The 12,197-nt window shown below is 36.6% G+C and overlaps 2 protein-coding genes and 1 long non-coding RNA gene across 3 annotated transcripts in view; 1 reads left to right on the top strand and 2 right to left on the bottom strand.

Moving 5' to 3' along the window:
• Nucleotides 1-12,197, top strand: part of LOC141508065 (CUB and sushi domain-containing protein 2) — a 619,633-nt gene that overhangs the window by 119,918 nt on the left and 487,518 nt on the right. The window lies entirely within an intron of this gene.
• LOC141508669 (uncharacterized) lies at nucleotides 1,689-3,140 on the bottom strand. The gene is made up of 3 exons (XR_012474474.1): nucleotides 3,095-3,140; nucleotides 2,152-2,262; nucleotides 1,689-1,863 (listed from the first exon to the last, which is right to left on the bottom strand). It is a non-coding gene; the product is annotated as an uncharacterized LOC141508669 (long non-coding RNA).
• HMGB4 (high mobility group box 4) lies at nucleotides 5,659-6,455 on the bottom strand. The gene has a single exon (XM_074217486.1). It carries the CDS (start codon nucleotides 6,329-6,331, stop codon nucleotides 5,708-5,710), a length of 624 nt encoding a protein of 207 aa, XP_074073587.1. The 5' UTR covers nucleotides 6,332-6,455; the 3' UTR covers nucleotides 5,659-5,707.

The raw sequence follows: 12,197 nt of genomic DNA, 5'->3' as shown, positions 1-12,197 counted from the left end.
AGGTGCCTTGCTGATTCAGGAGGAAGAGAAACCAAATTCAAAGGTCAAGAGAGTCACACAGCATCCAGACCATCACCAGTAGTCCTAGTTCTGATCAGATCAGACCATGGGGGTGGAATGGTTCTGGTATGGATAAGTGAGAAGGATTTCTTTGCACAACATTCCCTTCAGTATAAAAAAGTATAAAAAACATCATTGTTCAAATCAATCAATATCAATATCTTCAATTATGAAGGATAAACATCATTATTTTCATTTATCATCTTCTTCCCCAGTTCTTTTCTAAGTGGGTGGGTTTCCATTCCTGCTTAATCTCATCTGCTTACCTAGTAGAGAATTAAAAAGTAGAAGTGAGGTAAAAAAGACTGGCAGGTTCATAGGGAGAGAAGAAAATTGGGAGGGAGATGATGAGTTCAGTGTGGAACACATGCTGAGTCTGAGATTTCTGCAGAGTATTCAGTTGTTCCTGATAGACAGTTGGGAAATTGAATAAAATTTAATCTCGAAGCTCAACATGTATACTTCTATGTTTTCAGAAAACTCACTTTCACCCTGAGTTTCAGTTTCCCCATCTGTAAAATAGAAGGATTGGATCATGGAATCTTTAAGGTTCCTTTCTTTTCCTATCTGTGAATCTGTAACCTAGGTTTGAGTCCTGTTCCGGCAGTAAAAAATAGATGTGGGTTGACCCACCATCACTATCTCTCAACTGAGCCAGTTTGTATGACATGTAAATGGAGGTCAGACTATTTGGGTGACTTTAACAGTGATAGTGTTTAAGGAAAGCACTTTGTATCTAAATATATTGGTATAGAAATTGTATAATCATTATTGTTATTTTATGCTGTCTGGGGTGTTAACACTAGAAAACTGGAATAAGAATCAAAATATTCAAATTCCAATACTTTTATCTAGTGCTCATTGCCACTCTTAAGAGTAAAAAGGGTCCTATGCCATGAAGGAGATAGAAAGGACATGAGACATGAACTATTTCAACTCCAAAGGAAGAGTATGAATCAATATGGATAGTCAGACTTTTCCTTTAATCTGTCCTTTTCCTTATAACTATTGTTCCCTTAGTCATAAAAATAAAATTTTATTACTATTTTTTTATGTTTGCCTACATCCATCTCTCTTGGTCTCTTCTTTTTGCTTTTTTAAATTTACATCACTATAAAGCCTTGAATAGTTTTCTTAAAGTTCATGTAAATCTTTTCATGCTCCTTTGTGTTCATTATGTTCTTAATTTGCTACAGAACAGAAATGTTTATTCCATTTTCATTTGCTATAAAATTTATTTAGCCACTTCCCAGTCCCCAATTGGGCATTTCTTTGGTTGGTCCCTTTCTCAAGGGGTGCTTCATCTTGGATCTTAAGAGTCTGTTGTGGAAGCATTGTTATAGTGGATTCATTTGATAATTCAAATGTATGCCTGTATTCATTTAAATATTTTGGATTGTTTCTGTGGCCTTTAAGGTCACAATTCTCATGGTGGAAAATTGCTCATTTTCTTCGTATGGAAAACGAGTACAGTGTATACCTAAGATTTGATTTAGACCTAGAAGAAAATTTAAAATATTACTCAGTTCATTCAGGTCCATCATTTTACATGGATGAAAAATCTAAGGACCAAAGTAAGTAGGAGCAATAGTTTACTTAAATAACAAGACAGGGATTTGAATCTCTCAACAATCATTTTATTAAATAGCAACTATTACAGCAGGCACTCACTATGCTACAGTTATGGGCTGCTAGGTGGCACCAGTATAGTGCTCCAGTATCTTTGCCAGGATTCTGAATGAGAATTCGAAGAGTGGGACAGGCCTGAAACTGTGCCAGAGGTGATAACTGGGCTAGTCAGATCTAGGGATAAAAAGACAAGAGAACAAACTGGAGCAAAACTGAAACAGTTTTGCAACATGCACATATATGGTAAAACAAAACATAGATCAGATAATTTTTTTCTCTTTTTTTGTGGGGGATGGGAGAAGGAAGAGTAAATCCACATCTGCTGATTCCTTCAAAAGAATAAGGTGACAAAAGTACCTTTTATTTTATAAACGTAAACATCATCTTTATTTTTTAAATTAAATTCCATTATAGAAGGATCATCCTTTCCCCCCCTCCACCCTCTTCCCCCTCCTTTCTTACCTCCACATAGTAATGAGGTAAAAGGAGTGTTGCAAAAATGTGAAATCAAATCCAGTGTTAGTATTTCCCATTATACCAGTATGTAAACATGGTAGCTCAAGTTTCCCCCATCTGTAAAATGAAAAGGTTGGATCAGATGACCTTCTAAGGTCTCTTCCAGCTTTATGATCTATTTGAGTCTAAAAAACAAAACAAAAAACTAAACAAACTCTTTGCAATCTACAGATTGCCTAGTGCTTCTAATTGCCTTTTGGGGACAACTTGCAGAGTCATTTTAACCAAACATGTCTCCCTAATTCAAATCCATTGATGCAACAAACACTGCACATCTATAAAATTAAGACTTAAACACTATAACTTTACCCTTTAACAGAGCTGATGTGGGCAACAGATGATAATGCCCTTTGTAACCATAAACCGCTCTTCGCAGTGATTATTATGAGGTTCTTCAAAACAAGGTTCTTCAAAAGAATCTTTTTGCTATTTAGGGGAGATAGAGTCCCCTTTATTTCACATTTTCCCCAATAGAATAACATCTATAGAAACAGATAAGATTTATAGAATGTTTACTTTCTAATTATAAGCTAATCAAACCTAGAATGGGTCAAACTTCAACAAATTAGGAAGTAAACATGGGCGTCTTTCCTATTATTACATTCTACCTCCAAATTTAGAATCTTCCTTCAATTATTTTTTAACTTGGCATGCTACAACCTCTATGCCTAACCTCCAACTTTGAACCTATTTTTTTTTTTTATCAAGAGAGGCTCTAGAAACAAATGGAAACTCAACTTCTTAGTATACAAAATAGCTTCTTAATCAATTTAATGAGTTTTCCTTTTGAAGACACTGTATATATCTTAATGGCTACACATCACATCAGAGCAAATCCCAAACAGAAGGTCACACAAACCAATTCAAGACATTTTTATCAATATATGACCTGACTGCATTTCTGGCCTATTTTCCAGCGTCCTCCCTAAGGGGATCAAAAAGGGGAGTTTTTTTTTTTTAAATAAAGCAGCACTGGAAATAGTCCACAAGCAAGAGTGCCTTGGTTTACTAGCTTCCTATGACCTCATAAAACAATGTTGTGAACCTTGAAAATCAGGAGTTATTAGTACAAATATGGGGAAAACCTGAGATTTCTTCAAATCAGCATGAACCCTTCTTGCTTAGTAACTAAGAGAGTTGACCTAGAGTCTAATCCTTATAAAAGAATCAGTAGAATTCAAAACTCAGTTTTCAGATTTCTTGAATTCCCAACTAAGGAATCTATTCTCATTCCCACATTATATAATTTTGGTGGAATTTTTCAGGGTTGAAGGATGGGGTGGAGAAGATAAGGATGGCAAGGTTGGGACACAGTCATTGACAACTGACCATCAGGGTTGTGAGCTTGATATCCTGCTGTAGATGGAAATCACTAGGCATATTAGAGTTGGTTGGTTTTTATTCTCCCCATTAGTCTTGGTCTAAATTTCACTCTCCCTGACTCTGTATTTTCTTAAAAAGGACACTCACCAGAATTCTGCTTCCAGTACACTCATAATCCTTTTCAGTGTTGCTCTGCTAAAATAATGTAGGGCAACCCAAATGTTAATGAAGTTCCATTTCCCTAGCAGGAGCCTCTAGAGAAATAGTGACAGTTTTAACTGTGTTTAAATACCCATGCCTTCACCATTAATCATTTGAGTATTCAATTTTTTAAAACCAGTAAAGTTTCCATCATAAAAATAAATCTAGTCATGGTCTCATGACCTACCTATTTCAGCCTCCCAAATGCAAGCTGAAGGGATAATTCAAATTCATTTTCACAAGCAATAATTCTTTACCAATATGGGAAACTAGGAATAAAAACAGAAAAATACCTTTTCAAGGTATATATTACATAGTCTGAGAAGACAAATTGATATAACTGGAACTTCATGATCATAGAATGTCAAAAGATCTGGAAAGGAATCTCAAGAGGAATCATCTATCTTTTTTTAAGACAGGGCAAGGTTTCTCCTCTTCTCAACCTCCTCTTCCCATAGTGGTTAAGTTCATGGTCTCTTCTACATAACACCAGAATGCTAGATCCATCATACCTTTTTTTTTAAATCTCTCATTTTCTACATTTTTAGCTATTTTCCATCTTCCAAAGCTTGTTCCTCAGGCAAAGATGTGGGAGGGATTTTGAGCTAGGTCTTGGAGGAAAAGAATTAGCCATTTGGATAAAAAGAGATTGAGTGGTCATCTAAAGTGAGGGCAAACACAAGAATAAAACAAAATTTTGTGGACTGTATAAATATGAAGGGTATAAATAAATGAGTCAAGTAGATGAACCAGTTTTTAAAAAGGAACATCTAAATAGTGTGACCCTGTAATTGGATCAGTTTTCTTGTTTATTGCATTGCTTTTTTCTTCTATCATCTAATATATGTAATATACTGACTGATAAGAGTCCAATTTAATCTCCCAGAAAGACCCCTTTTAAGTCAAGTTGTCTCCAAAGCTTCTGTTAGGATAGAGTTTGAGAAGAAAGTTGTCCTCTGTGGGATGTGAGTCTAGTTACATGAGACACAAAAATTGTGCATCAACAATATAGGGGATCACTGAGCATTGGAGATACACAATGAATCTTGATCAGGACCCACAGAACCACATATTATCTGGGTGAGAAAGCAGGTCATTTTGGGATTTTAAATTGAAATCTTCCAAATATTTCAAAAAAGAAAAGTTAAAAGGAAAATAGAAGAGAAACAAAAGAAAACCCTCTCCCTGCTTTAGAGGTCAGACATAACCCCATGTGTATGTTAACTTTAGCACAACCCTATAATTGACCAGTTTCTTTTAGAGGATATCATTCTTTGTCTTCCACAACCCCAATAAAAGTGCAGCAGTCTAATCTCCCCAAAAGGTTCCTTTCTTTTCAATCAAGTCATCTTCAAAATCGCTGTTAAAGGTGGGGTTAAAGTACAAAGTTGTCCACAGTGGGATGTGAGTCTAGAAACATGTCATGCAAAAATTATGCATTAGAATTACAAATCAGGGCAGCTAGGTGGCACAGTGGATAGAACACTGACCCTGGATTCAGGAGGACCTGAGTTCAAATATGACCTCAGACCAAAGAATTACAAAACATCAATATGCATTGGAGATACTAGATCCTGATCAAAACCCACTGAACCACACTGTTTGGATGAGGAAGCAGATCATCTTGGAATTTCAATTTAGTAAGCTGAAATCTTCCAAATATTTTCAAAAGGAAAGTTAAAAGGAAATGGAAGAGGAACAAAAGTAACCTTTCCCTGTGGTGGATCATAACTTTTTAAGTTCCAAATTTCCTTTAAAACTATAGGATTGGGGGATGGGGGTTAGTAAACACCTTTCTTTCAATCCTTTTTTTCTTGGATCCTCTTTTCATCTCCTCCTGCCCTCCAAACTATTCCCAAAGTTCAATGACACTAAATCAAGATAGAAAACCAATATGTAAGGACACAGACAAGAATGAAAGGAGACATATACCGGTGTGATGGCATTTATTTTTCTTTCATCACTCGTCTTTTCCCATCTAATCCAGCTCGCCTTCTGAATCAGATTGAACATAGTCTTCACTCTTGTCTGACTTGGATTTCTTTCTGTCCTGATGGAGGCCAGAGGTCCCTGGCCCTTTCTTCCTTGAATATCCCTGACCATGATTTACCTGATAAGCCATGAGTTCTTGGTGGTACTTGGTTCTCAGTCGCGCTGCCTTCTCTTCATAAGGTTGCTTTTCTTGTTCTGACTTTTTGGACCATATCTCCCCAAGGACTTTTGCCACTTCTACCACGGACCAATTTGGATTGTCACTTTTGATCTTTGTATAATTCTCCCGCCTGAAGAGGAAAAAAGATGAGGGTGGCCTTTTAGGAGCTTTGGGGTCCTTCTTTCTTCTTTTCCTTTTTTTCATTCCCAGTGGGGGAATGTAATTTTTCATTTCTCTCTGGTAGCGTGCTTTGTCCAATCTGGCTATGGCTTCATACTTGGACTTTTCATGCTTAGAGATTGTCTTCCACTTTTCTGAGCACTTTTTGGAGAATTCTTTGAAATTGATGTAAGCATTTGGCTGTTGTTCCTTGTGTTTGTTCCTGCAGTTTAATAAAAAGTGGACATATGAAGACAAATTCACTTTGGGCTTAACTTGAACCTTGCCCATGTTCTCAAAAGATCATATTTTACTGGTTCTGAAAACTTTTCCAGCAGGACCTTTTCCTGTACCTTAATGAAAACAGGAGGTCCTTTCCCTTTTGTGAATATCTCTGTATGTGAGCTGCTCAGCCTGTGCCTGGCCTATTCAGTGGTGCTGGTATTGTTGGTCATAGGAAGGGCATTGTGACACCAAGCCCCCAGGCTCTTTTGACCAATGACAGTAAGTCATTTAAATACTGAAATCCTATTGGTTTAAAAAAGCGATTGTGACAGAGTTTATCAAAGTGAGATAGTTTGATAGGATAGGGCATCTCCTTTCATGGACTTTTAAGAGCAATAAAGGGACCCTGTGTTTTAGAATAGGAAGATTGTATTTCCTGCCTGGGAGCAGTGACATAAGGCAACCTGAGGATTGTATAAACCCTTTAAATATGTTGGCTAGTGGCATATTTTTATCTACTTGGCAGTTTAGATAAACTGCCCATGAGGCCTACCTAACTAACAATAGACTTTCTGTCAATAATCTAGAGATGGGTTGAAAATAGCCAAATATAGAATAGTGAATGCTCAAAAGCTTTGTCATGATAAAATACAACCCATCCACACTCCCAAACCTCAACCCCCCTCACTGTTTGTTGATTGCTTGACAGCAGCTCATAATGTGTGAATGGCTTAACAGTACCTCTAAAAATAATTGTATGTGACAACTGTTCCTTGGTTCTTGTCAGGATAAACTACTGTAATTTAAATCTGAAGCATTTGGGCCATAAGTCTAATTTCCTTGGGTGGACTTTACATTTATCTTAGGAAGCTTTTAAAAAAAAATCCTGGGTAGTGAGGTGTGTCTTAATAAGATTTCATTAAATACATGAATCAATGAAAATGTCTGGTCTGTGTATTTCATGGAATACTGAACTTTGGATCAAAAACATCTGAGTCCCAATCCTGCCTCTAACACTCACTAGCTCTATGTGACCCTGGATAAGTCACTTAAAAAACTCTGAACCTTGATTTCTTCATCTGTAAAATGGAGGATAATGATTAAACATACATTCATTAAGTGCTTACTATGAAACCAGACACTATGCTAGCACTACAGATATATAGACCAACATGAAACAGTCACTTTCATGAAGTTTACATTCTTAGATAAACATGAAACAATCACTTTTATGAAGCTTACATTCTATTAAATAATAATCAATAGTCAAGTCAACAAAGCATTTGTTAAGTATATATTATGTGTCACATATGTGAATATGCAAAATAAATTCAGGGTAATTTTGTGGGAGAAGCATTAATAATTGGGCACAGAAGGTATAATATGTAATGTTTGAGTTTCAAAGAAACTAGGGATTCTAAGAGGCAGAGATAAGGAGAATGGGCAGCCTAGGCAGAAGGAAGAATCTGTGCAAAGGATGGGAGATGGAAGATGGGAGAAGGAATGCAATGTGTTGTGTCCTTGTAACCATTTAATAATCAGCTCTCCACCTCCATAAACAAAAGTGCATTACATTTACATGTAACCTGTACTAGTCATCTTTGCTCCAGCATTTTTTTTAAGTCTAGATAATCAACAAAACAATATATCAAGTCCTGATTTAAAAAATTTGCTGATTTCCAAGATGTAAGTGCTTAGAAATCTGGTTAAGTGGGCTCCAGGATTCCTCTGGATCAAAAGACTTAAGATTTGGCTAGCCCATAGTGTATATGAAAGAAATGATTATAGTCACCTGTGAATTGTAGGCTGGACAGCTAGGTGGCATAGTGGATAATGCACCAGGTCTAGATTCAGGAAAATTTCTCTTCCTGAGCTTAAATCAGATCTCAGAAACAAGTTTTGTGACCCTGGGCAAATCAAATTATTTAATTATTTACTTCGGTTTCCTCATCTATAAAATGAACTGGAGAAGGAAATGACAAATCACTCCATTATCTTTGACAAGAAAACCCCAAATGGGGTCATAATGACTTGGACACAACTAAACAAAAAAGATAGTTTGGAGCTGGATTGTGAAGGGCGTTAAATTCCAAATAAATGCATCTCTATTTGATTCTAGAGACAACATAGAATCATTGGAGTTTATTGGACAGGAGATGGAATGACCAAAATTGTTGAATTGATATTAGAATTGGTATTGATAGAAATGTCACATTTGTTAGCTGTGTGGAAAATGGAGTGGAGAGGGACTTGAAGCAGGAAGATCAAGTAACTATTGCAATGATCTATTATCTATTAAGTAACAATTGCAAAAAAAATAATGAGGGGTTGAACTAAGGTGGCTGTATAAGTGGAGAGAAGGACAAATGAGTGACAATGAATGTAGAATCAAGATGAATGGGCAACTATTTAAGGAGATGGGTGGAGAGTGAGGACTTAGAGGTAACACCAAGATTATGAATCTGTATTACTAGCAGATTGGTGCTACTTAAGAACAGTTTAGAAGAAGCTTGAGTTGGGAGAAAAGATAATGAGTTAGGCTTTGAACATGTTACTTTGAGATAACCACAGGATATCCACTTTGTAAAGTTCATTCAGATCAGTCAATCAAGCAGGATTTATTAAATGCTCACTATGTACCAGGTATATATTCTGGGAATATAAAAAGAGACAAAACATGGTCTCTGCCCTTGAGGATCTTACAATCTAATGAGACAGACCAAATGCAAGCCGATGTTCAGTTCTGGCAGTGGAGAATATGAAGGAAGAATGGCTAGGGTTGGAGATCAATAGCACCCACCTCTTAAGGTTCTTTTGAGAATCAAATAAGGTAATATTAAAATTTTAATTTTACATTTTAAAGCAAAATATAAATAAGAAATATAATTATTTTGAGAGTTGGGGTAACAGATAGGAGACGCATAAGATAATGACAACTACATCTAGAAAATTAGTTCGCTTGGGATGGTTTCAGTCTGAGAAATCAGGGAAAATATAGATTCACAAATTTAGAATGGGAAGGGGCTTTATTTTATGGATGAGAAATTTAAGTGCATGGGAGCCAGCACACTGCCTATAAGAGCCACCCTTGATCAAGCAACATTCATTTACATAAATATTTGCACATTGATTCCATTATTTATTGACTGTAGGATTCATTTCTATTGTTTTTCCTTAAGAAATAGATGGAAATTGAGGCAATGTCTTGTAGAGAAGAGAGGTTCCTAGAATGGTAGAAGAGCTGGTTTGAATCTTAGTCTTGTAAATCCCCTTTCCTTTGGTCAAGTCTCAGTTTTCTTTGTAAAATGAGGATTTTCAGATGAAACTAGATCAACTGTCTAATATTCTGTGATTATATATGATTAGAGTGAAGCTGAGAGAGAGAGGTGATGGAAGAGGAGATTGTAGTTTATAGTAGCCTTCCATTTGGAGTACAAGAAGAATATTAAGAAAGCCTTACTTGGCAGGGGAGTTTCTGGTGATTTGAAGGGGAAGCCTCTTGGCAGAGATACTATAAATATATTTGTGATGGTGTTTTAGTCATTTCATTCATGTCTGATGCTTTGTGTCTCCTTATAGCAGTTTCTTGGCAAAGATACTGGAGTGGTTTGTCATTTACTTCTCCAGTTCATTTTATAGATGAGAAAATTGAGGTAAAGAGGGTTGAATGACTTTCTCAGGTTTACCCAGCTAGAAATTATCTGAGGCTAGACTTGAATTCAGGATGATGAGTTTGATGCTCAATCCACTGCATCACTTAGCTGCTCTTGAGCCCTTGTGCATGTATGTGTATTGGTGCTATTGAGCCCTCTATGTGTAAGTATATTATATATGCATATATATGTAAATTATGCATATGTCATATACATAACTATATAGATGAATATGGATGAATGTGTATATGGATGGAAAGAGGAGAGGGCTATTCTTTCTCTTCTTTAGAGAAGGATATTTAACAGTATTTCTCTCCAGATTCTTAAATCTTTCAGACTAGTCAACCTGCCCATGACCAGTATTAAACATACTAATAAGCTTCTCTTTGTAAATGCTGTTCCAAAGAGGACATTGTGTTAGGTTGACTTGGTGGATGCTAAGGTAGCCAAACTTATTCTCTTGGGTTTATACAAATATGTGACTTTTATGTTGGCATGAAGGACCTAAATATAATTTGGAAGATTTCCTCACTATATTTATAGGCCCTATACAGGAAAAGTGAGAGGAATGAATTTGCAACTTTTTCTACTACATTAAGAAAAAATTTTAATCAGTAAACACATGGCTCACAATAATGATAATAATAGCTAGCACTATAGAAATAATAGCTGGCACTATAGAAATTAGCTCATTCAATACTCACAAAAATTCTTAGATGTCTTTATTATCCCCATTTTACAGATGAGAAAAACACTTAGTTAAGTGACCTGTCTAGGGTCACATTGGTAAATATCTAAAGCAAGATTCAAACTGAAGCATTCCTGACTCTTCAGTCCTTTCTATGCCTATGAAAATAGCACAGAAGAAAAAGTAAGAATCCAGTAGATTTATGTAATTCTTCAGAATCACTTACAGTCCTCGCTAATGTGAAAGCTTCCAGGATGGATTACCAAGTGTCCAGAGTTCTGTCATGACAAATCAAAGTGAGAATGAAAGGGTAAGGTTTTTTTTTCATGTTTAACTTATTGCTAAGGGCATTAATGGTATAGTGGTTAGAAACTGACTTTGAGAGGAAAGTCTCAGGTCTGACATGTGTTAGCTATATGCAGTTCCTAAGGCAACTTCTTAGACTTGTTGCTGATTTGCAAAGGTGAGGAGTGTTTCTTCTCTGAGTATGCCAAATACTGAAGAATTCCCCAAGGAAGTCAAAAATTAACAAGCTTACTGCTATTGCTCTTGGGAAGATAGCTTTAGTACACTGGAAAGATGGCCTTAGTACAGCCATCTTATCCACTATGTGTCATTATAGCATTATAGGGGAAGATAAGACTTGAGAGTTCTCTGACACTTTAAGGGGGCTCAGCCAGTGAATAAACATTTGTTAAAATACTATGTGCAGGGGCAGCTAGGTGGTGCAGTGGATAGAGCACTGACCCTGGAGTCAGGAGGACCTCAGTTCAAATCCGACCTCAGACACTTAATAATTACCTAGCTGTGTGGCCTTGGGCAAGCCACTTAATCCCATTTGCCTTGCAAAACAAAACAAAACAAAACAAAACAAAACAAAACAAAACAAAACAACCTAAAAAGAAATACTATGTGCAATGTGCAGCTAGGTCATGCAGTGGATAGAGCACCAGCCCTGGAATTAGGAGAACTTGAATGCTAATCAGGCCTCACTTTCTAGTTGTGTGACATGGGTAAGTTACTTGCCCCACATCCAGGGCCATCTCCAATCATCCTGATCTATATTTGGCCACTGGTCCCCAGATGACTCTGGAGGAGAAAGTGAGGCTGGTGATTTTGCACAGCAAACCCTCATTCAAATCAAATTCATATACATGTTATAGCTTCACTGCCCCCCTATATCATGATCTTCTTTGAGAATGAAGGACAAGTGGCAGTGAGGTGGCACAGTAAATAGAGCACAGGCACTGGAGTCAGGAGGACCTGAGTTCAAAGCCGACCTCAGACTCTTAATAATTACCTAGTTCTGTGACTTTGGGCAAGTCATTTAACTCTATTGCCTTGCAACTCCCCCCCTAAATGAATATGAGAATGAAGGACTAACCACAACTATATGTAAGGCACTGTGCTAAGTGCTAGGGATTGAAAGGCCAAAGACAGTCCCTGTTTTCAAGTAGTTCATAATATCTTCCTTTTCCAAGATGAAGACAAAATCTGCCTTCTCTATGAATACTACTTCTACTCCATTCTAATAAATGCTTGCTAAACTGAATTAACTTCCTTTATTTTTCAAGTCTTTAGTTCCATCTTT

Source organism: Macrotis lagotis, chromosome 1, assembly GCF_037893015.1.
Source record: "Macrotis lagotis isolate mMagLag1 chromosome 1, bilby.v1.9.chrom.fasta, whole genome shotgun sequence".
Classification (NCBI taxonomy): domain Eukaryota; kingdom Metazoa; phylum Chordata; class Mammalia; order Peramelemorphia; family Peramelidae; genus Macrotis; species Macrotis lagotis.
This window is presented reverse-complemented; position numbering and strand designations above follow the sequence as displayed.